Below are 26,243 nucleotides of genomic sequence, written 5' to 3'. Positions count from 1 at the left end.
TCTCGCTTGCTCTTTCCCTCTCAAATAAACTTAAAATAAAAATAAAATAAAATAAAATAAAAAGGGTCCTCAACCACAGTAGTGCCAAAGTGCCATCTACTGTTCCTAAGCTTAAGGCTGTGATATATGTCATGGAGGAAATACAGTTTTGGATAAGGTGCATTCAGGCATGAGTCACAGTTTTGCTGTTGGCTGTGATATCAATGCTAATAAATCAACGATATATATTAAATAGTGTGTCTTTAAACAGAAACACAAATAAAACAAGGTTTCATGTTCAGCTGACAAAAGTGTTGGAATCTAAAGCTCACAGAACCGAACCGTTTCCCGCTATGAGCAATGGTTCGGTATTCACTAATTCAGCGTTCACAGCAACTTTATAGGAGTATCTACTGTGAATAATGAGAACTGTATACTCACATGATGATATACCATAGTTAAACTATTTCCAAGTAGCTGACACTCAAAAGCAAAACTCATTTTTTAAAAAGATAACTTCATAAAAACTTGAGTTATTCCAAATATGTAAATCCTTTAAAAATATATGTTTTTGTAAATACATGCACAGTTAAACATAAGAACTGGATATACACTAAATTTATGACAGCAACTGCCCTCAGGAGGAAAAAGAAAGGATGGAAACCAAATGGAAAAGGAAAAGGTCTGAGGAAGGTAAGATACTCTTTTTATAATATTTTACTTCTTAAAATAAGATTTCAATATGATAAATATTAAAATATTACTATGTATTTATTTGGAATGGAAGGTACACGTATTACACAAAACTTTTCAGAATTCTTTAACAGACTGGATAGGTAGGTTTGAGATGTAAAGCAGTTTGACAACTTCAATTATTATGGAAACAGAATGAGGTTAAAAATTTTTTTAAAAATTTTATATACAACATCAGGTCTTATACAAGGAGAAGTAAGATTAAGGAAGGCTTCCTTTCTTCCCCATCATTTATTTTTACATGCATGCCTATGACCCTCCAAAATCATACTGTGTATTTCCTAAGAGGAACTATACAAACATATACATACATATATATATACACACACATATATATATAAATAATTTGGAAATGTTAGATCTCAGAATTAAACTTGTATTCTGAAACAAAGACCTAATTTGCAAAAATATATGTAAGTGGCCATGTATTACTCTTTAAAATTGGAAAGGAAATGCTACATGGGATTTTTCTTTTTTCCTAGGTATTAAGGTCAAAATTCAGCTCTAATTTGTCAAAATAAACAAGTCTATTTTATTCAAATGAATAAAATTTAAAGTAACTGTATAGAAAATGAGTTGCCAACCACCTCTCTTGGCCTCTCATTTTTCCCATTAGCTTGTCTAATGGGAGAAACAACATTCCTTTGTTCATTAAACGGATTCTATAACTTGACTGGTAACTATTAGATGTGTCAATTTTTTCCAGTTATTAAAATTAGTTTGAAGTTATTTAGAGTCTGGGCATACAATGAAAAGAGATTTAATGTTACTTAAGTGATGAAGCATAATGATACAAGATATTTTAATTTAGATGAAGTAAGATATCCCTAACAAAGATTCTACTGACTTCTGTTATCATAGTAAGAGAAAAAAATGGCAGCCAACATCTATCTTTCTGAAGCATGCTGATGAGTGTACATAAGAAACTTTAACAGGGATATAGAATTCCTTGGGATAATGAATACCTAAGAGTGGGTATAGAAATGTGGCTCATACTGAACCTTGAGAAAGCAACCTATAGACTATTTGTTCTATCTGTCAGAAGTTGTCCATATTGTATTCTGTGAAAATGGGAGAATATAACTCAACTTGGCTGGCTCTGTATGCCATGTATACACAAGCTTAGTTTAGAGGCAGAGAATGGCTCAGTCCATAATTAACTAGAATGAGCAAAAGAATTGGAAACCTGAAAATTTTATTTTGTGACCTGTAGAAGTTCTCTAGGTTTTAGACTATGAAATTTCTAAGGCAACTTAAGTTCTCAAAACATGCTTTTATGATCCCATAATGATACTTCAACCTGAGACCTTGTCATGAGATTTAATCCCCAAAATGTGGACAAAGAACATTAACAATAGAAAATATTAACGATAGAAAATATGTTCTACAATATCTTAGTATCTTATCAACTTATTAATACAGAACTTACAAATTCTCTACACTGTCTTTGTTAGCCATATTCCTTCAATATTTACCTAAACAACACACACACACACACACACAGAGGAGCGCGTGTGCTCGACAGATTAACCCTCCCATAATTCTTTCCTTAACCTTTGAGACAGTTTATCTGCTATAACATGAGCAAGTAAAAGGCAGGAATAGGGTCATTCATTCCTGTGCTATGCCCTTCTCACAGCAATTTTTAATCAAGAATATACAAAGGAAAGAATTTATACGAGCTTTATATATTCACATACTCATAATCAACCCACAGATACTCTGATTTGCAAAGAAAGAAATGAAGTCTGATTTGAATACATCTTCACAAAAAACTCATGGACCATTGTGCTATATAGAATCCCAGGTGAGAATGAGTAGAATAATATGTAGTAAAGCAGCAAACAATGGATACTTAATAAAGGGAAAGAGTAAGAATTAACAATAAATTGTTGTAGGTTACTCAATACTTGACTATGCTCAACCTAGGGTCCCCACTAAGAATATTTTTAGGCCTTTTGATTTCACTTTCAGCAGAAGGATTAGTCCTGTCTCTAAATGCTCTCTGATCAGGTCTTAATACTACTGCAAGTGGCTATCAAGGGAGGAGTATCTAACCTCTCTTCTGAAAAATTTATAGAGAATACACCCAAGTAAACAAAGCAGTCCAAATAGCTTTGTCAAAAAAATTTAAATTTCCCTTAAAAAAAAAAAATCAGAGTGCCAACCCCGTTCCATCTAAAAACAGTTCTTTCAAGCATTTGTGATGAATTTAGCAATTCAAAAAATAAATATCCTTACTCTTTCATACAGTTTATGTTTAGTGTCCAAGTTTAGATACCTACACATTCATCTAGCCAAAACAAAAAACAGAGTGAATTTTCCAAATGACAGAGGATATCGAGAACTACAGAAGACAGAATCTTAAAATTCACTTGGGAAGTGACAACAGTTCATAGTATACAAAAAAAAAAGTCTATTCTGGAAATACATGGTGAACTAAGCACACATATCTCAACTTGCTCTCCCTACTAAAAGCACCAATAAAGAAATTTTTTTTTAAAAGATTTTATTTATTTATTTGACAGAGACAGACACAGCGAGAGAGGGTACACAAGCAGAGGGAGTGGGAGAAGGAGAAGCAGGCCCCCGCCGAGCAGGGAGCCCGACATGGGGCCCAACCCCAGGACCCCAGGACCATGACCCAAGCTGAAGGCAGACACCCAATGACTGAGCCACCCAGGCGCCCGAAAGAAATTTTTTTAAAAAAAGGAATAATCCCAAATGTATGGAGAGAACAGAAAGAGAAGAAACAGCAAAAAATTTGGCAAACTGCAATGTGGAAAGCAGATGGACAAGACCATGCACTCCCTCCAAAACACTCAGTAAGTCATCAGTAGGGAAAGCCAAGAATAAGACTGTTTTCTATCACCACCACCACCACCACCCCAAAAAGAACTGGCTGTACCTATCAGCACTGAAAGTGAGGTAGAAGAAGGACAGGAAGGAACAATGGTTGAAAGCCTCTCTGAAAAGCAAAGTCACAGATCCCAACTACAGAAGTCTATGAAATACCTCCTCCTCATCCAAGGAAAAAGGTGGCTTATCTATTCTCTAAAGGGAATAAATTAGAGAGCCCCCAGACTCTTATACATGGCTGAAAGGAATGAAAGCTGGGGGCTTTTAAGTGAAGGTATGCAGCCCACTCCAACACACAAATGCTGACCCTCTTCCCATTTGGCTGCCAACCTCTACCCTCCAGGCAGTAATCTTTTTGGGAATCAAACCATCTGAAACGATCTAAGGAAACACACATAGGGCATTCCTCCAAAGTAAAGACCATAGTCAAAAGCCCTACCCACAAAGCTCAGATTTCCAATCAGGTTTTTAGTGTCCCCTTCTTAAATGAGTGGCCCCCAAAAATCTCTAGCATGAAAAATACAGGAATCAAAACAAAGAGAAAAAGCAACCTGGAACAAAGAGACTATGCAGAAAGAAGAAACCTTCAAAAAACCTAGACTAACATCCTCAGAGAGCCAGAAGATATGCAACCATGAAACAAGAACACAGCATCATAAAAAAGAAATATTCAAGAGCAGATGTAGGGGAAACCCTTGAAAATTAGGTATGTTACCAGAAATAAATTCAACAGAAGGTTCAGAAGGTAAACTGAAGAAATCACCTAGAGAGGGGAACAAAAAGAAAAAGTACAACTAGAAGAAAAAACAGAGAGAGCACATGAGAATGTCAGGGGAACAAAGGGATAATCTACAAGTATCTGGAAAGAAAAAAAGCAGGCCCTGTACAAGGTTTAGAAATCAGAACAGTTTTTTACTTCAAGTTATAATGGGAAGCAACTGAGCTAAGGCTTCAAAATGCTGAAGAAAAATGATTTACAATCTAGAATTCTACACCCAAATTATCAGACAAGTATGAAGATAAAATGAATACATCTTCAGACATGCAAGGTCTTGAAATTTTCATCCCTCATGTGCCCTTTTTATCAGGAACCCCAATGGGAAATGATTTCCACCAAAATAAAGAAAGGGAAAGGTATGGGATGGAAGGAAGAGGGATTTAAGTGAGAGGCAACAGGGATCCCCACAATGATGGTGAAGGAATATGACAACTCTGTGCCAGGTGCAGAAGGAAGCAGGTTCAGATTGGGACATGTGAACACATGCTCTGGAAAAATAAATTGCTTTTAAAACCCTTTGCATCTGAATATCCTGAGAAGACAGTTAGAAAACTGGTGGATAGAGTTTAGAGGTGAATTAAGGATCATTATTTTAAAACTAAGCAAACAAGTTATTGTTTCCCATGGAAAACAAAATATAGGACAGGAAAATATTTCATGGTAAACTGCATGACTCAGATCTAATTAGAATTTGTGTTCACAGATCTGATTAAAATTTGTGTTCACAAAAATGTAAGCATTGAATTTTTACCTAACTGAAATTATAATGTAATTATTGGGACAAAAAGGTATGGAAAGGTACTGTTTGTCACGGCAAAAAAAGGGAGAAAAGGCAATCCTCTTCCTCCATAGCTGGAAACTGATAGAAAATGCCTAAAACTGAAAAAACTTGGCAGTTGCAATGCAACCAAAGCAAACTGTAGCTATGGAGGCAATCACCAAAAGAATCAACTAAAAAAGGTTGAAGTGCTTACCTCCAGGAAAAAAATTAGGGAGAGAAGTATGCAGGACACTCCTAGTTTTTGTCAGAATTTCAATAACTAGGACTTGTAAACAATGTGCATATACATAACTGATTTTAAAAAACAACTTTCAAGAAAAGAAAAACATGGATTTCTCACAGAAGAAATTATTTACAAAGAAAAAAATGCTACAGAGTAAAAGGTGTTTCAAAGTTTTAAAAAACTTAATGAAGAAAGCTTGGTGTGTATCAAATGATAAAGATTAATAGAAAAAAAATTACATATGAAACATTAGCAACAAGGTAAACTGACATCCAGACAATTATCCCTTTCCTAAGTAACACGGCACAACCAAAACAACACAGTTTATTTACGTATCTAACATGTCAAAGGTTTTTTAAGACTGTCAAGACCTTAGCTGAGGATGTCTGTCAAGAGTACTGCACTCAAATGCTTCCTCCTTTAAAATCCAAGATATCTCTTACCTCCCACGCTATTACCTATCTTGGGGTAATGATCCTATTCATCTAGGACTTTAGTCCTGGATCTTCTATAATTCTCTAATTCCTGTCCTCCACTTGGAGGTTTAGTATCTCTCTCCAGTATTTCAACTTCAACTGATGTTCCTTAACCCATGACCTTTAATTCATTTGACTTCAGCAGTTCACATACACATGACCCCAGAGGAAAATGGGACCTGACTGCCAGCTACGTGGTTATCTATCTTCTTAAATCACTACTAAAATGACAAAAGAAAATTACAAAAAAGGAATGTTACATCCTAAGTGCTTCCAGAGGGGCATACTGCTAAGAAGTCAATCCATTCACCCTGTAGAACCTTGAAGTCCCCAAAATTGAAATGATAAGAAACCACAAGGAAAAGTAAAACAAGGTTTTAAAAAACCTGTTAAATTTCTCTATATAGAAATAGTGAGACCCCCAGGATCCCTTCCAGATCTTGTAAAAACAGTTAATTACAACCTCAATGAATAAATGAAATAAATAAAGAGAAAATGACACAAATGAAGAAATGAGGCAAAAATTTAGGAAAAGCTCAATTTTAAGAGAAAAAATTTACAATATTACAATTTTGCCTCAAAAGCAAAAAACATTAACAATATAATACTATTCATATACTGTGAAACTACTGATTTAGCTAGTAACTATAACATAACATACAGACAGGCTGAGGGAAGAGGGTCTAAGGAAATATCAACTAACCTAAAAGGAAGTTGGTAGATAATTACTTACATTGCTATGTCAAGAAATAGGAGGACAAATATCTGGAAATGTGCAGGTAATTACCAAGAGTGCTGGCTAAGTGAGAGCTAGTGAATGCTCTGCAGAACACAAAAAGAGTGAGAGTAGGGGTGGAGGATGAGGAGCCACTGTTTTTGTTTAAGCCTGTCAGTGTTATGTGACTTTTAAAACTATGTACATATATCCTTTTATGAATTTTTATTTTAAAGATTGCAAAGAAAATGTGCTAAGCCTTAAAATACCCATATACTTGTCCGACCACAATGCCTTATCCCAGGTGCTCACTCCTTTGCTCCCAACTTACAGCTATATGCCAATTCATCATGATCTCCAATCCCTGCTCATATCCTTCACATCCAGTTGTTCAAGTTACACATATGGGAATCATCACAGAGTCTTCATATTCTTACTCCCCTCACATCTAAGTAATCAGTAAGTCATGTTGATTCTATTGCTTTTCTCTTACCTCTTTCTCATTCTTATTGACCTTACTTTCTCCCATCTGTTGGCTTCATTCTAAGGCTCCACTTGGTGATGAGCTTCTCTTGCTCAGCCCTGGAATTCGCTCTGATTGGATGGGCTCAGGGCACATGCCCACCTCTGGACCAAACACCATGGCTGGGGGAATGTCCTGCTCAGACTGGCTGGATCCAGGGGCATCCCTCCCAAGACCCACCCAAACCACTTGGCCTGAGAGCAGGGGCAGATGGGATCCCTAATGTCAGAAGAGGGGGAATAGATGGAAGGCTTCATCCGGAAAACTGCAATAAAATCACCTGTTTCCAGTTTTTCATGTTAATATTGTAAATTTGATTTTAATTTCTAACTGAATCACACTCTCATCATTACCTGTTTCCAACACAATTCACTCCTCTGTTTCAATCCATCCAACCCAGTGCAGTCAGAGTGACCTTTCTAATACCATACATGAATCTGTGTCATTTGCACTGAAGATTTCTGCACAACTACAGAATCCAGTAAACGCTTTTCTATAGCATATTAGTCCCTCATGAACACCCATCTGGACCCATCTCCTACCAATCCCTTCCTTTATAATTTTATTATCTAGCTCTCTCCTATCCCAGACTTCTACCCAGCCTATCTCCTCTGCCAGAAAGATACTCCCCTAACATACCTGCCTGACAAATACTTACTCACCCTCAACTGTCACCTCCTCTAAGAAGTTTCCCTAGTTCCCCCAAGCAGACTTAGATGCTCTTTGTTCCTATGCCCTCCCCAAATCCATGCATATTAAAGCAACTACACCTGTTTAGATATTCATCTCCCTTATTCTCTGAGCTCAGTAAGAGCAACATAAAACAATTTTTCATCTTTAAATATCCCATACTTAAACTGAGACCATGAAAATTATATTCACTATTTGCTAAGTGAATAAACAATATTTAAAAATAACCGTTTTTAATGCCAAATAAGCACAGTATGCATTTAATGTAATTCTATTAATAAATTTCTTATACTAAGTTACTAGAAGAATTTTTCATTTAAAGCACACATTTCATTAACTTAATAAAACCTGCATGTTGCTAACATTTCCTAGACACAGAAAACTATTTTGCTAATATTTTGTTATGATAGTCAACTAATGATTCTTGGTTTAATGGTTATTTTATATGGGGCCAGTGGTAGTTCTAGAACTTTTCCAAAAATATTTCATTTAAATGGTCATAAATTTTAAGGGCTCCCCTCTTTCCATGACCCCACATAAGCTACAAATATTAAAAAAGACATGTTTTAGTTTTCTAAATATGTGAAAAATAGTAACTTGTTTATAGCCTATTTCACATAGGCAATTTTTCCTCTTGAAGATAACTCACTATAGCATTTTAGTATACAAAAGAAAGTTCCTGAGATTAACTCTTTCCTGAATTTCTTATGGTTGACTGATAATTTCTGAATATTTCAAAACAATTCCATCTAAAGAAAAAAAAAACTTACCTCTGGATGAAAAAAGATTTCAGGTCCCAAGAATCTCTCATAACCAACATCAATAGAAAATTCTTTCTTTGAGATAGCATTGATTCCAGTATATTGCTTAATCCACTTTGATCCATCTGTGTCATACTTGTTAAATTCTTTTACTAAATCTGGGCAGACATAACTATAGCGCTCCTAAGAAAACAAAGAAATGAGTAATTATTTCTTCATTTTAGGAACAGGAGAAAAGGATGACATATTTTTAGCAAACTAGAATCAAATGAACAAATATCTTCAGAAAATAAAATTAAGAAATTAAGCTGAAGAAAATTTTATGTTAGGACATTAGTTTATGTTTAGTACAAATAAACAACTCATCTCTCATCTCCTACACGTAATTCCTGGCTTCATATATAAAGTGAATAAGATTTGACCAACTAAAGAGAGAACCTCTACTATCTCATGAAAACATTCATTAATGTCATTCAACATTTTATACAGTTCCGATAATTAATGGAGTTTGCATTATGAAGAGGAGAAAACATAAAATAAATACAGAACTGGAGAATAAGTAATAGTTGATATAACCCACAATATAATACAGACCCTTAATCCTTAATACCTTCCTGGAATAAAACTGAATATGGTCTAAGTAAATGAGCAAGAGAAAAAATGCTGAAAATAAAAACTATTCTTTTTTACTGTATCACCTGCAATGCTAAATTGTTGAATATCTGGTTATAAGTACTAAGTAAAAGTTTTCATCAAAAACGCAATTAAAAAATGTTATGGGTTATAACATTCTATTTGCAATTTATGGACTCCCGAATCCAAGTCTCATTTTTTTTTTTAAAGAAAAATACACATTTCACATATTTTTGTACATCAAGAATTCTACTCCATGACAGATGCAAACATTATTACTAATAATCGAAAGACATAAAAGGAAAGAATATGGAAAACAAAGGACAATTTGATTATGTTGTTGTAGCTCTTCTTTCTCCAAACGTTGGAAGTAGGAATTACATGGAAATGATAATTCTTAAAAGACATTCAGACTGAGCATCAGTATTCTCTCCAACAGATTTGAATCCTTGTTGCTTTTGTTATTTTTTTAAACTCCACAGGCTTCCCAAAGATGCTGAAGCAGTATTCATGTTAATTTTTCATATATTTAATTTTGATGCCACCCTTTGGGTAAGTTTTGGCAGCCATTTCGTAATTCCTTTACTACTAGGAAGTAGTAAATTCTTTTTCATTCCTAACCTTTGAAGAGTGAAAGAAACCCTATAATCAGGCAAAGATAGGCAATAAAGTTATTTTTGCTGGGGCAGTTTTGCTTTCACATACTGAAAACATATGAGAAACCCACTGAAATTTTTGTAGGTTGGCAAATGATAAATTTAAAAAGCAATGCTAAGTATTTTGACAGTTTACATGAAGCACTAATCTAACAAAGACTTATATAACATACAAATTATTAAAACACCTTAAATAGTCTTCACATTTTTCTTCTGTTTGCTATATCACTTGAGCCAAACACCACCTCTATTCTATAGTGAAATGAAACAATTACATAAAAAAAAATTTTTTTTTAACAGAAAATTGTTCAGATTAAAATAAAGAATTCAGTGAAGAAACTGAGATACAAGGACTGTGAAGTGAACTAATTATTTTTACTACAGGGAATAATCACAAAAATGTATGCTAACGTTAGTTGGTACAAATGTTCTTGACTCAAATGTGAAATGTGGAGACAACAGGCACAGAGTTGATAATCCTGCAAAATTTCCTTACAAGAAATACAGAGAAAACATATATATAATTAAGAGTAATAATTACAACTGGCTAAACAAAAGGTTTTTTTAAGTACTGTTCTTCACCTGATAGTTTCTCATGTTAATATTGTAAATCTGATTTTAATTTCTAACTGAATCACACTCTCATCATTACTTTTTTACCTTTACTGCCTTAGCAGTTTCCAAGGATTGCTCTGGAGGGATTCCTACTTCTCGGTCTCTCAGCAACTGCTGAATAAAATATGTTATATCTCGTCCTGCGATTGGAATGTGCTTAATACAGCTGCCAATCACATACCCTTCAGCCTAGATGAAAAAAAAAAAAGTGGCAAATTTACTTTCAATGATTTCAAAATTAATATAACCTAAATAACCATCAAAGATTAATTTCTCAAATTAGTGTGTTTATATTCCCAAATATTGCTTTATCCTAGGAGAATTCTTCTAGTCTTTATTCTTCAACTGTATTCCTCACAATACTACATTATATAATTTATAATACTGTACAGATATTATGAACAAGAATGGCCAGAACTTAGATTATTCTTTTACTGGTAAGAGTTTATAACCAAGGCTGAAATGACTGAACAACACAGAAATTACGAATTTCAGAAGTTTTAAATGTTCTGATAGCAGACCAGATAGGAAATTATTTTAAAATCTTTTATAATTTCAGTAAATAATTTAGATAGCATTGTAGGAAATTTGATCATTAATCCACAAACTCATTTTTCCTAATGAAGTAGGTACCACTTTCACAAGGCTGAGGCATTATATGCATTATCAATAATGCCAAATAATTAAATTCTACACAATGAATTCATAAATTTACTGATATGAGTTGGAAGTACAAAAAATAATGTAACAAAATTAAATTTCATTGGGGCGCCTGGGTGGCTCAGTCATTAAGCGTCTGCCTTCAGCTCAGGTCATGATTCCAGGCTCCTGGGATCGAGTCCCACATCAGGCTCCCTGCTCAGCGGGAAAGCCTGCTTCTCCCTCTCCCACTCCCCCTGCTTGTGTTCCCTCTCTTGCTGTGTCTTTCTCTGTCAAATAAATAAATAAAATCTTTAAAAAAAAAAAATTAAATTTCATTATCAAAGAATATCATCTGGCCATGACAGAGTATTAGGGATTGGATTTATCCTCTCACCTTAAAGAAAAGAAACAGGACAAATTAAATGAAATAAACATTTTCAGACACTGAACAGGTAGAGTAGGGCAGTGTTCCCAATGATAAGGGAAAACAAACAATATGAGTGCTATAAACATCCCATCTCACTGCCTAGGAAGCGTTCCCAGGCAGCAATAATGGGTCGGAGAACCCAAGCAGAGTCAGAGAGTCTCATTTTCAGGTATGATTTAAAAAAAAAACAACAAAAAAATACAAATCTATAGATTCAAGAAGCTCAACAAACCCAAACCCCAAGAAGAAATGGGAAAGGGAAGAAAAAAAAAAAAAAAAAAAAACAACACACACAAACACATTTAGGTACATCACAATCTTGAAGGGAGCCAGACAAGTAAGAAATATCACAAAGAAACAAGCATAGGAATGACAGCAGACTTATTTTCAGAAACAATGTAAACCAAAAGACATTAGAACTACATCTTTAAAATACTGAAAGGAAAAAACTATCAACCTAAAATTCTACACCAAGTAAAAAATCTTTCAAAAATGCAGGCAAAATGCTTTTTCAAAGGATGTACATAAGTTGAAAGAGTTCAGAGTCAGTAGACCAGCACAATAAGACATATTAAAGGCAGGGATGCCTGGGTGGCTCAGTTGGTTGAGCATTCAACTCTTGATTTCAGCTCAGGTCATGGTCTCAGTGTTGTGGGATTGGTCTCATAGGGCTCCCCGCTCAGTGTGAGTGTGCTGGTCCCTCTCCCTCTTCCTCCCCCTAAGCCCCTTCCTCCCCCCTACCCCCACATGCACAACACATCTCCTCAAAAAAAAAAAAAAAAAAAATCTTAAAAAAAAAAAAAAAAAAGGCAATGTTAAAGGCCATCATTCTGGTAGAGAGAAAATGATGCTAGATGGAAATCTGAACCTTCACCAAGAAACAAGCACTGGGAATGCTAAATGCGTAAATATAAAAGAAATTTATCTTTTTCAAAATCTCTTTTAAAGAGGAGATTTGTTCTCAGCTGACATGTCCTACCCCTCCCAAAATTCTTATGTTGAAGTGCTATCTCCCAATACCTCACAATGTGATTGTATTTGGAGACGGGTACTTTTTTTTTTTTTTAAACATATAATGTATTATCTGTTTCAGGGGTACAGGTCTGTGATTCATCAGTCTTACACAATTCACAGCGCTCACCATAGTACACACTTTAAAGAGGTAATTAAGTTAAAATGAGGTGATTAGAGTGGATCCTAATCTGGTTCTGGTATGATTTATGTTCTTAAAAGAAGAGATTAGGACACAGACACAAGGAGACCATGTGCAGATGAATGGAGAAAATTAGGCCACCTAGAGAGAAGACACAGAGAAGCCTCAGAAGAAATCAACCCTGCCAACATCTTGATCTCTGACTTTACTGCCTCCATCTGTGAAAAAATTAATTTTCTATTGTTTGAGCCACTCAGTCTGTGGTACTTCGTTATAGCAGCCCTAACAAAACTAATATACTACTTACAATGAAACAAATTAATAATGCACTATAAGTTTGTAACATGTAGAAATAAAATGAGTGACCATTATAGTGCAAAAGGGAAGTACATTGTTGTACACTTCCTATTTATAAAATAGATTATTTGTAGTTAGATTATAAATTAAAGATGTTTATTATAAACCCTAGAGCAACCACCAAAAAATAAGCAAATGACAATAACAAAGAAGTAGAACACAGCTAGTAAGTCAATAAAGATAAAATGGAATTATGAAAGAATACTCCATTAATTCAAAAGAAAGCAAAAGGAAAAAAGAACAAAACACAGAAATATCCAATTCTTAATATCCTTATAAAAATTCATTCTTTTTCATGTTATAACTTATATTTGAAAATTACCTATTTGAATATTATCAAGATACTGATATTACTGATTAGTTGTGCAGATATTAAGACTGGGGTCAGACAGAACCAGTTTGAATCCTAGCTCCAAAACCTACTATTTGGTGATCTGAAGCAATTCATTTATTTGCATTTTTAATGGATAAACTGAGGTCTTCAATATAACCTACATTATAGATTCTGAGGTTTAAATGAAAATCTTAAGAATCTCTATGTACCTAATAAAGAAAACTATAAAAAAAAAACATGAAATATTGGACACATCCCAATATCCAAGATACTAAAATATCCCCCAATGACAAAATAAAATCTGGTATAGCCATAGAATGAAACATTATTTGGGAATAATAAGAAATGAAGTACTATACATGCTACACCTTGGATAATCTTGAAAACTTTAGGCCTCATGACAGAAACCAGTCACAAAAGAAAACCACAAAGTGTATGATTTCCATTTACATGAAATGTCCAGAAAAGGCAAATCTATTGAGACAGAAAGTATATGAGTGGTTGCCAGGGGCTAAGGTTATCAGGGGGAGACTGACTGCTAACAGATACAGGGTTTCTTTTTAGAGTGATAAAAATGTTCTAAAATTGACTGTGTTGTAATGGATGCACTCTGTGAATATACAAAAAACCCACTTAAGTATACACTCTAAATGGGTGAACCACATGGTGTGTAAATTATATCGCAAAAAAGCTGTTACTAAAAAAGGGGCAATTATTACTAAAACTATTGTGACATTGGGAGGGTAGATTATGACATCTAATCTAAAAGTAGTCACCCTGAGTATATAATTCTCAAAAGAGGTTGCCTGATGCATTAAAAATAGGAATGACTAGTAATGAAGAAATAAAAGTTCAAAATAATTTCATTTCTTACAGGATAGTCAATATAATATAAAAATTTTAAAAGATAAACCTTTCTATATATCTAATACTATCAGTATGATTCCAAGTAGTCATTTTTAGTGTATTAGGTAAAATAAAAACCCTAATTTGTCATTAAGAATTGGAAGCACAAGGGTCTTGGCAGAAAAAATGCTATCTCTAACAAATAATCCAATCTGGTGCATTTTTCTTAATAGGCTTTACTAAATCCAAACCATAAAGTACGATCATAACTCGAGCTTTTTATTCAAAAAAATAATTTCCAGGGGCACCCGGCTGGCTCAGTCATTAGAGCATGTGACTCTTGATCTCAGGGTTGTGAGTTCAAGCCCCACATTGGGCGTAGAGCTTAATTAAAATAAAATAAATAAATAAAAATAATTCCCAGAAGTCATTAATGGCCACGTGCTTATAACAAACTGTTATGTAGTTAACCTATGCACCAAACTGAAATCTGTTAATTAAGGATAAGAGAGACTATCAACTGGCTAACCCATACAACACAGACACAGCCAAACCAGAAGAGAGAATTCCATGTTTAAGAAAGGCAAGACTGATGAATCACAGACCTGTACCCCTGCAACAAATAATACATTATATGTTAATTAAAGAAAAGAAAAGAAAAAAGAAAAAAAAATTGTTTCAAGACATACATACATACATAAATGTAAAGAAAGGCATAGGGGTGCCTGAGTGGCTCAGTCAGTTAAGCGTCTTCCTTCGGCTCAGGTCCTGATCCCAGGGTCCTGGGATCTTGCCCCCACATCGGGCTCCCTGCTCAGCAAGGAGTCTGCTTGTCCCTCTCCCTCTGCCTCTTCCCCCCCCCGACCACCACTCATGCTCTCGCTCGTGCTCTAATAAATAAATAAAATCTTAAAAAAAAAAAAGGCATATTTCCATTCTGGTTACTCCAACACTTTCTAATTATGAATTAGAAACAATTTCTAATATTTTTAAATCATATTCTAATTACAGTACCAACCTAATAACAAAAGAAAGATTTTGGAATTTGTTTATAGAATTTTAATATTAATATGAACAAAATACAGCCCTAGCTGAACAAATGGCCAAATCAGAGTAAACTTTTTAAATATTTAAAATTTTTTTAAAAGTAGCATTAATTCATATCATTTAACTCTGCCAGATTTGTTATCTGATAGGACTATTTGGTAATTTTAAAATATCCTTACCACAGGAATGACATGGGTGACACCATCTCCACTGTCTATTACTGTACCGGTCAATGTCCGTTCTCCTACTTGTCTTGAGGTCCAAGATGCAGCTAAGGCAAGAACAGCCTTAGACAAAAAGAAATGTGACAGGCAAGAAAATAAAAACAAGCACAAAGAGTTAATAGAAAAAAATATTTCACAGAGTACTTCAATTTTAAATGTACAGTTGACTCTGGAACAACACCAGGGTTAGGGGCACTGATCCCTCCAACACAAGCAGCTGAAAATCCAAGTATAACTTCTGACTCTCCAAAAACTGAACTACCAATAGTCTGCTGTTGACCAGAACATAAACAGTCGATTAACACATTTTGTATGTTACATCATATACTATATTCTCACAGTAAAATAAGTTAGAGGAAAAAAATGTTAAGAAAACTGTAAGGAAGCCAAACATTTACGTACTCTATTTATCGAAAAAAATCTGCATATAAGTGGACTTAGGCAGTTCAAACCTGTGTTGTTCAAGGGTCAACTACAGTCACCTCTGGCAAGACAATACACAAAACTCATTTACATTATTCAATAAAACTATTCACATCCTACATTTTAAGACAAACTTACAGGCTTATATTTACTTTTAGGGACATATTTATAAATATTCCATGTTTTTACAAGGGTCGAAATGGGGAAGACCAACATGAAGTATCACAGTACTAAAATTGCCAGGACTTAAAATTATGTTTATATGGGCTAACCTGTATACAAACCACAAAGTGTAAGTAAAGAAATACACAAACACCCAATCACCAGTTATTCCACACACAGATGCCTATAAACAAGTATCTCTATCATAAGATTAGCTCCAAATTTTCTAAGTGCAACATGCATTTAGGAATATATAACAAGTTATTTAACCACAGAAAAAGCCATTATACACTTCTAAATATGATTTAATAGGAAACAAAGTTGATGAAATTACATTTTTCTATGAAAAAGACTGGCATGGGAAATAAAGTACAATTCTTTCTTTTAAGTTTACAAATTAAGAAATTAACACAGCTAACTCATTTTTTAAAAACTGAATTTCATACAATCCAAGCCTCCAACAAGATACATGGCCAATAATTAAAAACAGAGCTAAACTTTTACCTACTTGCAATGTAATAGCTGAAAGGGACCTAGAAAGTTATCTAGGCCATCCTCCTATTTTAACACAGGATCACACATCATAATCATTGTTACCTAAGAGAACTATACAATAGTTTACATACTTATTAAGCATTTGTGATATGTTAGGCATCACATTCACTACAGGGTTAAAAAACAAGTAAGAGGTGAGCTGTGATCCTGAGAGGTGGGAGAGAAGCCATTCCATGAAAATACATTTACAAAGTAAGTTCAATAAAATATTACAGGGATTTATGATACACAGAATACAGAGGGGCACAAAGGAGAAGGTGGTCAAATATACTTAGCAGTAAATCAGTCAGTCAAAACAAACTATGAGAAAAGGACACACCAAATGTTTCAAGGATAAACGAATATGTATATAAAGTTCTTGATGTGGAATAAACATTCAATAAATATTAATACCCTTATTTCTGTCCCATGAAAAGCTCTGAATTATCTAAAGATCATTAACTTACTTCCTTCAACATTTCTTTTGCTGACTAACTCAATTTCCTATGATTTCTAAATTACTGATTCAGGAGAGAACTATATGCTTTGAGGTGATAAAAAATATATTTTTAAGAGTGAATTAAACCAGAAAAAAATTCAAGAGTCAAGCTTATCCTGACTTGTGAACTTTCTTACCTGCACAGCAATGTACAAGCCTGGAACATTGAAGGACTCAAACATTATTTCAGCAGTATATTCCCTGTTTTCTGGAGTATTCAATGGAGGTTCAGTCTATTAAATTGAATAACATTTTAAATCGACAAGACCAGATTATTTTGACAACTTTTAGGCAATTTTTAAATAAGAAATAATTTATGTCAAAATTTTATTTAAAAATCTTAAATTTAGAGATACAAAGATAGACAAATAGACCAAAGAAAAACTATATAAAGAACTCGAACAGATCTATGCATATATGAAAATAGTATAGTTATTCACACAAAAAAAGAAACCAAATTCCTACATTACATCATTAAACACTGATAAAAGGAATGAGAGAGAGAGAGAAAGGAGACCTAGTCAAATCATCTTATAAAAGGGTAATGACAGATCCTCAGGGAGACATACCAATGGTGTTTCTAGTAGCAGAATTCTCACCTATATATTGTAATGTTTTCAGCAGGATGTACCGGGTCTGTTTATAACTACAGTAAATAAGCCAAGATTCTACAAATTTATGCCATGCTTCTTGGAAACTGTTATTTAAGTTATATAACTGTTAAGAGTATTAAATTGGAGATATTTACATAGTTCTCTTCAGTTTATATGACCACATACATCATTTAGAAACCTGCAGATTAAGTCTGGGCCAGAACACATTCTAATGAGGTGAGAGAGGACTGAGGAAACAGTACTTGCAATCCTGAACTTCATGTTTCCCTTATGCCTCATGATTACTTAAATCATTTAAATTATTAAAGCTTGAAACTGGGTAAGACCTCTGATTCTTACGAATCTGATTTGACCATTCTTTTTGTTATCTCAAATATTTAAAATGAAAGGCAAAAACTTTTAAATTTCATAAAAACAGAAGAATGATGTTTTTGACCGTGAGGTAAGAATGATTCCTTAAACTTCAAGAGCACAAATTACAGAGAAACATGGATAAAACCTGAATTCACTGAAAATTAAATCTTTTTGTTAATGTAAAAAAATACTATAAGGTGTTTTGTGTTTTTTTTGCACTAAAATACTATAAGGTTTTTAAAGAAAATGGTCAACTAGGAGTAGACTTTGTGCCTATGTAAAATCTTTAATAGCTAAACTACCTGATGTGTTTTAAACTTATTTGAAAGAGTTTTGGAACTATGTTCAAGGCTTTGGAGATAATTTAGTGATAGATACATATAAAATTAAGCAAACTGAAAAAACTAAGGCAGTTAAATTATAAACTCTAAGAAAAACAAAAGTTCTATATAAAATAAAATATAATCAGAAGACCTCCCAAAGAAAATATAATAATAGCTAATAACACATTAAAAAAATGCTAATAAAACATCATTAGTCATCAGGAAAATGCAAATTAAAACCAAAATGAGAAATCTTACACACCCACCAGAACGGCTAAAATTAAAAAGACTGACACACCAAACGCTGGATAGAATGTAGAGCAACCAGATTGCTAACACATTGTTGGTGGGTGTGCAAAAAGGTACAACCCCTTGGAAAAAGTCCTGGAAGCACCTACCCTATGACACAGCAATTAGATATCTAGGTATTTGTATAAGACAAATGAAAACATGTCCACAAAAAGACTTGTATAAGAATTTTCACAATAACCAAAATATTCGTTAACAGTCAAAAACTAGAAACAGCCCAGGTAATCATCAACAAGAAAATGGATAGTGAGGCATATTCATACAATAGAATATGATCTAGCAACAAATTACCGGTATATGCAACAATGTGGATGAGTCTCAAAAATTATGCTGAAGTCTTACCAAAGATCATATCTTGTATAATTCCATTTATATAAACCTCAAATATAGGCAAAACCAATCTGTGCTAGAAAAAATCAGAACACTGGTTGCCTCTCGGCACAGGGGCAGGAATTAATCAGGAAAGGGCATCAGAAAACTTTCCAAGCTGATAGTAATGTTCTATATCTTGATAAGGGTTTAGGTTACACCGATGTATACATCTGTTAAAACCAGGAGATGGGCAAATTGTATCATGCATCCTATAAGACAAATCCAGCTCACCACTTGTTTTTGTAAATACAATTTTACTGGAACACATTCAGGTATCATCTAAGGTTGCTTTCCTGCTACAACAGCAGAGCTGAGTAGCTGCAGAGACCAGATGGCGCTCAAAGCCAAAAATATTTGCTATCTGGACCTTCAGAGAAAGTATGCCAATGACTGGTCAATACCCACAGAATGGTAGAGTTAAGATTTATACATTTTATAGCATGTGAATTTTACATACATAAAAGAACTATAAACAAATAATGATCTCTAGCTGATGATACACATGCTAATGTATTTAGGGGTGAAACTACTCCATCTGCAAACTCATTCTGAAGTAATTAAAAATATAAGATGAAGTGATGGATAACCTGATATCTTATGCAATTATAATAAAATTAATACTTGAGTCTAGGTTGTGTACATTTATTGTAAAGTTCTTTCAACTTTATGTGGTCTACCCATAAACAATATTCACAAATAACAATAAAATATAGAATGTACATTTCATATAACTATACTGTAGAGAGGGGGAGAAGATAAGGATTCTGTGTTGAGAAGGAGGGTAAAAGAAACAAAAGCCTCATTTTTCCTACTTAGGAAGTCAGTAGGTAGTGTCTAATATTTAAATAAACAAACAAGAAATAGAAAAGATGTTTAAATTTGTGAGATAACTATCACAAAAAGCTCTTTAAAAATCTAAAGTGTCTCTAGATAATATGAATCAAAGGCTGGGAAAGGTGAGGAAGGAGAGTGCTATTTTTTTTTGTTTTAAATCTTACAGCATTTGATTTTTGTAAGCTATAAACATTCATTGCTTTGATAAAAATAAGAAAAGTTTAAAAATTACATTGTATTTTTCTTGCCAAGAATTACTAGTGAAATAATAACCACATCAGTTCAATAAAAAAAGCGAAGTGCCATATTTCCAACTTTTTTTGAACCTTACTGTTCCTATCATAAAGATTACATATTAATTATGAAAAGAACTTTCTAAGTGCCTAAACCTTGTTGCTTCAACATATTACAACTCTACTAAAACCCAGAACAGGATGATCTTAAAGACGATACAGCATTATAACAAAGTCTTTTAGACACAGGATAATAAACAACAAAGTATGCCCTAGTGAGTACAGATGTGACGAAAACGTTCTCATTGTTTCTTCAAAAATGTCCTTGGTGAAATTATAATTTGTACTTACCAAAAGAAAATAATGGTCTTCTGGTTCTGCCCTTAAATATTTAAAGATCACTTGTTCCATAAACCTTTCCATCAAGTCCCAATCTTCAACTATACCATGGCGAATTGGCCACTATTAAAACAAAACACAAATGAAATCTTATTAATGTCAAAAGTAAATAAAACTACCAAAAAATGGAGAATATTAAATCAGGACAGCATTTTTCAGGTGTGATTTAATGACACTGTAGATCATCCTTAGGAGACGCATACTTTACTATTTAGAGATCAATGAAATTATTCCCACAACATATTTTCAGACGGTTCAATTAAAATACATAATGTAAATATTAGGAAGAGAATCATCACAGCAATCCTGTGATAGACAAATCAAGAAGGATGAAGATTATTATACACAATGGGATTAACAAAGAGCTTAATAATAATCTGTGCTCAAAGAATCTGAAACTAAATAAGAAGTTTGGTGGGGTTTTTTTAAGATTTTATTTATTTATTTGAGAGAGAGGGAGAGAGAGCACTCAAGTGAGCAGGGGGAGTGGGAGAGAGAGAAGAGAATTTCAAGCAGACTCCCCACTGAACCCAACCTCAGGACCCTGAGATCATGAACTAAGCAGAAATAAAGAATGGATGCTTAACCAACTGAGCCACCCAAGTACCCCAAGAAGTTTGGTTTTAAAAGAAAGAGAAAAACAATAGCCAAAAGGCTGAGGAAAAAGAGTACACATAAAGATTGAGAGAAGTTTTACGGTTTGGTTTGTTTGTAGCATTTGGAAGACTTAAAAATGTGTTTAAGAGAACACAATCAGTGAAGAAAAACTCTGGCCTCTTAGCTCACTGACTTCATCACCTTCAAAAATTTCTTTTCCATTTTGGCTGCAGTTTAGATCTTAGTATCACTATTACATCTCTAAATTCCTAAAATCCAAATACAACCCTCTCTGATTACTACCTTTTCTCCTCCTACCATACTCTTAGCAGCCCACTATACTCCTGATCACAATTAGACTTGCAGTCCACTGGCTTTTATTTATTCCCTAGCCATCAAACCTGCCCAAACACACACACACACACACAGAGTTTAGATTTTATGCTCCATCACTCTGAGTATTCATATTTCCTTCTGTCATTCCACCTATCAAAACCCAACCTAGCATGACACTTCACTAAATTTGCCTATACCCAGAATGCTGATTACACTGAAGGCACATACATAACTAGGTGGATAAAACTAAGAATTCTAATTGCTATTCTCAAATGAACCTAACTTTGTGTGGCAAGTCTTTATTTCCCTACTCTGTTCATCTTCACTCTTCACAGTGATAATTTTAAATGTCCTATCACTCATATTTCACCTTCTCCCCTGACTCCTTGGGCAGCAGAGATGATGTCACCATGTATTTCACAGAGAAAGCAGAGGCCAAAAGTCAGGAATCCGACCTTCCTCCACCAAATCTATAAAACTGATTCCATACTTATCCATTTCACTTCTTTATAATGTAAGAGACCCTCCACATATCAATTAGATCATCTGTGCTCTGGATCCCATTCCTCTAGCTTTCTCAGAGACCTGGACTGGACTCCATCTTTCCTGTTACTTAAATCTAATGGCTCTTTCACATTAGCATTTAAACATCTCTTCCATCTTAACCCCACAACTTGTCTATTCAACTATCTCTGCCTCCCAATTGCAGCCAAACCTCACTGAATATTACTGTCATTTTTTCCTGGCCTAACATTCACAATCCAACCTACCTGAACCCAGCCTCATTGGGTTCTCACTCTTCTAAAACTATTCTTATTAAGGTTACAAATGATATCCTTGCAGCTAAAGACAGTAAGTAATATATGGGCTCTAGCTTACTTGATAGATTCCACACTATTTACATTCCTTCCTGCCTAGCCCAGGCTCTCTAACCACGGCTTCTCAGTCTCCTTTGTAGGCTTTTCCTTTTCTATCCAAACCTAACTGGTACATTGAACAGGCCCCTTCTTGGGCCTCTTCCCAAGTACATTCCCCTAACTAATCTCATCCTTTCTAGAAGTTTACTGATATCTTCCAAGTATTTGTCTCCAGCTGTCCTGTTTCAGAGCTCCAAAAGCCACATTATTTGACTGCCTAACAATGTATAAGATGTCTTTCAGGTACCTCAAACGTAACATTCAAAACTAAACATGTCTCTAGATATGGCAATGTGGAGGTAAAAGAAAGCCACTCACATTGACAGCTCTGAGATCTAGTGAGTATGGAAAAGTAAAGACTGCTCATGTGAGTGAAAATTTTCCTCTCAGGATTAAAAAAAAAAAAAAAAAGAGTTAAAGCAAGATTGGGAAAAGCTACAGGGAAAAAGAAATTTCTCTGGTGAAGAGGTTGAGGGTATTAGGCCTGTAACGGAGTAAAATTCCAGATGCCACAATCACTGAAATAATTTTTTTAAAAGATTGTATTTACTCATTTGTGAGAGAGAGAGAGAGAGTGAGCACAAGCAGGGGGAGAAGCAGGCAGAGGAAGAAGCAGGCTCCCTGCCCAGCAAGGAGCCCGATGCAGGACTCAATCCCAGAACCCTGGGATCATGACCTGAGCCGAAGGCAGACGTTTAACCAACTGAGCCACCCAGGCATCCCAAACAAACTAATTTTTAAAAGAAAATATTATTTTTACAAATCATAAAAATATACCTTTGTTGCATACGTAGGTTTTTCTATTGCTTCATCACCAATAAAGAAGTCTAGGTCATCAACACCTTTCATCACCCTCCTTTGAGCTTGATCACCCACTTTTGCGGACTCCTTAATAGCAATACCTCAAAAATAAAAGTTATTTATACATGTCAAAGTTTGCTTTTTTCAAATGAGACAGAATTTTAACTTCTATTTCTTCCATTATAAAGTATTACTAAACAAAACATGATCTAACATAACACACTTAAAACTGTTAAAGCACAGAGGTCATTTAAAAAATTGATGACAAAATTCATTTAACACAATGAAATCTCAACTTCCATCCACAGACAAGGCCTCAAGTGTACACAAGGCCAAAAAAGAGTACTGCTGTGGGAATGTTTCAGTTGTATTTTTTAAAACTATGTAAGATCTATTTCAATTTGAGTAAAATTATAATCCCACCAAGTCAATATATGCTTGATGGACAATCAGAAAGAAAAAACTGGAAACACTAACAAATGAATATGGGAAAACTGCAAGGAGAATTTTTTTTAAAAAAGCTTTCTTCTATTTGCACTATTATGGACTGGTAATTTAAAAATAACACTGGCATAGGGTTCTGTTAAACTTTAATCACATATACAAAGGGAAATTTCAAATCATTTAGGTAAAAATCACAATACTCCCCTCAAATAATTTCAGAAATCCAGCACACAGTTCTTGACCTAAAACTTGTTATATATTTTTAATTAAGTTATAAATTTCTGAATCCATCAAGTTAAGCAGCCATTCATTCAAAATAATTATCTGCATGCACTTAAATACACTTCCATTTAATAACAATTATATCCCAGTAAGATGGGTAGAAAATACTGAATGAATGACATTCTAAATCCAGTCTACTCCTTCAAAATTTTAGAAAGCTTCTCTAGTAATTTATTTATAATGTACATAGACATCCAGATGGCTCACTGTAAGTTTCCTGAAAAACAAAGATGTATGCAAATAACCTTGAACCATATAAACAGGCTTTCCAGATCAAATATCCATGCTCATCAGTGGCAATCAACTGTATGTATCTGCTGGTTAAACACTGGACTTGCAGTATTAAAACTGGTGGAAAAAAACTCCAAAATCAAAAATCTTCTTTCAGCAGGAAAATGGATTTTTAACATGCTGCAACTTCTCATAAGAAAGACAATGAAAACTAAAATTGCACATTTTAGCAAAGAGATGAAAATAGAGACTGAATACAATGGTGATAAGATCCTAAGGTTCAAAAGATCAAGATTATATGGGTCTCCAACAAAGACAACACAGCCACTTAAGAACATAAAACATCAGTAATCTCATGAAATAAATGTTTAATCACAACATAACACCTTATAAAAGATTATAAATTATGAAATAACAAAATTGGCATTTTATGGGTTGAACTGTCTTCCCAAAAGGTATGCTGAAGTCCAAACCCCCAGTACCTCAGAATGTGACCTTATTTGGAAATAGGGTCTTTTGAGTTAAAATGAGATTTTTAGGGTGGGCCCTAATCCATTATGACTGCTGTCCTTACAAAAAAGGAAATTTGGACTCAGCCACACAGAGAAGACAATGTGAAGACAGGGAGAAGACAGTCATGTGACTGGAGTGATGCATACACAAGGGAACACCGAGCATTGTCACCAAACATGGGAAGCTAGAAGAGGCAAGGAGGGTTTCCCCCCTAGAACTGTCAGCAAGATTATGGCCCTGCTGACACCCTGATTTTGGACTTCTAGCCTCCAGAATTGTAAGTTTCTAATGTTTTAAGCCACCCAGTTTTTGGTACTTTGTTATGGTGGCCTTAGGAAATTAATATAAACATACCTAAGATTCTAACACTAAACTCAAATATAACCGAAGCCAAGTACAGGTCCACAAAAGTATTCCATATTAGTCAGAAAAAAAGCTAGTATTTGTCATCAAATTCTTAAAATAAAGAACAATCAATATACTGATACATAAATGTGGAGGAAAAGTTAAAACACACACACACACACACACCTGTCTTCAAAGTAGACAACAAACATGCATAAATAAAACATAAGGAAAATACAATAGTACCACTAAACTAAGACCACTATAGTCAAGTGAATGAGCTATTTCATCAGTGTCACCTAAAATCCATTCTATGTTTTAAAGAATTAGATTTAGGTAGTAGCCTTAATTCTTTTGTTCTGTTTTTAATTGAAGTATAATCAACATAAAATGTTATACTAGTTTCAGGTATATAACACACTCATTCAACAATTCTATTCATTACTCAACACTCACCATGGTTAAGTGTAGTTACCATCTGTCACCATACAATACTACTACAGTATTATTGACTATATTCTCTATGTTGTACACTTTTCATCTCCATGACTTACTTATTTTATAACTGGAAGCTTGTATCACTTGGTAGTAGCCTAAGTTCTTACATAATCAATTCGTAGTTAAGTATCTAAAAGTATATCACAAGTACAAAGTCCAAACAGGTTTGTTACTGGAGAGTTAAAATTAAAAAAATAAAATACATATACACATGTGTATACATGTATGTATGTGTGTGTGTGTGTGTGTGTGTGTATAAGCTCCCCTTTTAAATACAATTTTGACAATGCATTTCCTATATTTCACGTTTAATTTTGTCCTTGCTATATTAATTACAAAACCACTGACCTATTCATGTCCAATGAGTGCCCATTTGAAACTAAAGATATGCAGTTTTTGACAAGCCCAGTAATTTCTACCTTGCTCTCAACTTCACTGATTTGAAACCTAAGCTGTTTTCACTACCATCCCTACATGTTCATTCTTCCATTTCCTTATTTTCATAAATTAAGAATACAATACACAAAAATATTCAGTCACATAAACTCCTGTGTAAAACTGGTGACACTCTAGGAGTCAGCATCACCAAGCAATGGCTCCAAACGTTTTTCATCTGATAATTTCAAGTCTTCATATGGCAGTAGGACAAGTAGATCAGAGGTATTACTATATAATGTATGAAAGGTAAACTGAAAGTCAAAAGTACAAAAGTATGTCCATCAAAAACCAGATACATAATCCATGCTAACAA

General features: G+C 34.1%; 1 protein-coding gene across 1 annotated transcript in view; it reads right to left on the bottom strand.

Moving 5' to 3' along the window:
• The window catches only part of ACTR3 (actin related protein 3), a 59,619-nt gene that overhangs the window by 7,523 nt on the left and 25,853 nt on the right, over positions 1–26,243 (bottom strand). Inside the window, exons 3-8 of the mRNA XM_032411843.1 lie at positions 23,156–23,280; positions 20,481–20,591; positions 17,228–17,323; positions 15,428–15,535; positions 10,488–10,631; positions 8,548–8,721 (exon numbers count right to left, since the gene is read on the bottom strand). Coding sequence (XP_032267734.1) covers positions 8,548–8,721; positions 10,488–10,631; positions 15,428–15,535; positions 17,228–17,323; positions 20,481–20,591; positions 23,156–23,280 — 758 coding nt within the window. The remainder of the gene's footprint in view (positions 1–8,547; positions 8,722–10,487; positions 10,632–15,427; positions 15,536–17,227; positions 17,324–20,480; positions 20,592–23,155; positions 23,281–26,243) is intronic.

Source organism: Phoca vitulina, unplaced genomic scaffold (assembly GCF_004348235.1).
Source record: "Phoca vitulina isolate PV1807 unplaced genomic scaffold, GSC_HSeal_1.0 scaffold1, whole genome shotgun sequence".
In the NCBI taxonomy this organism is placed as follows: Eukaryota; Metazoa; Chordata; class Mammalia; order Carnivora; family Phocidae; genus Phoca; species Phoca vitulina.
The sequence above is the reverse complement of the archived record's forward strand: the minus strand, read 5'-3'. Positions and strand labels throughout refer to the sequence as shown.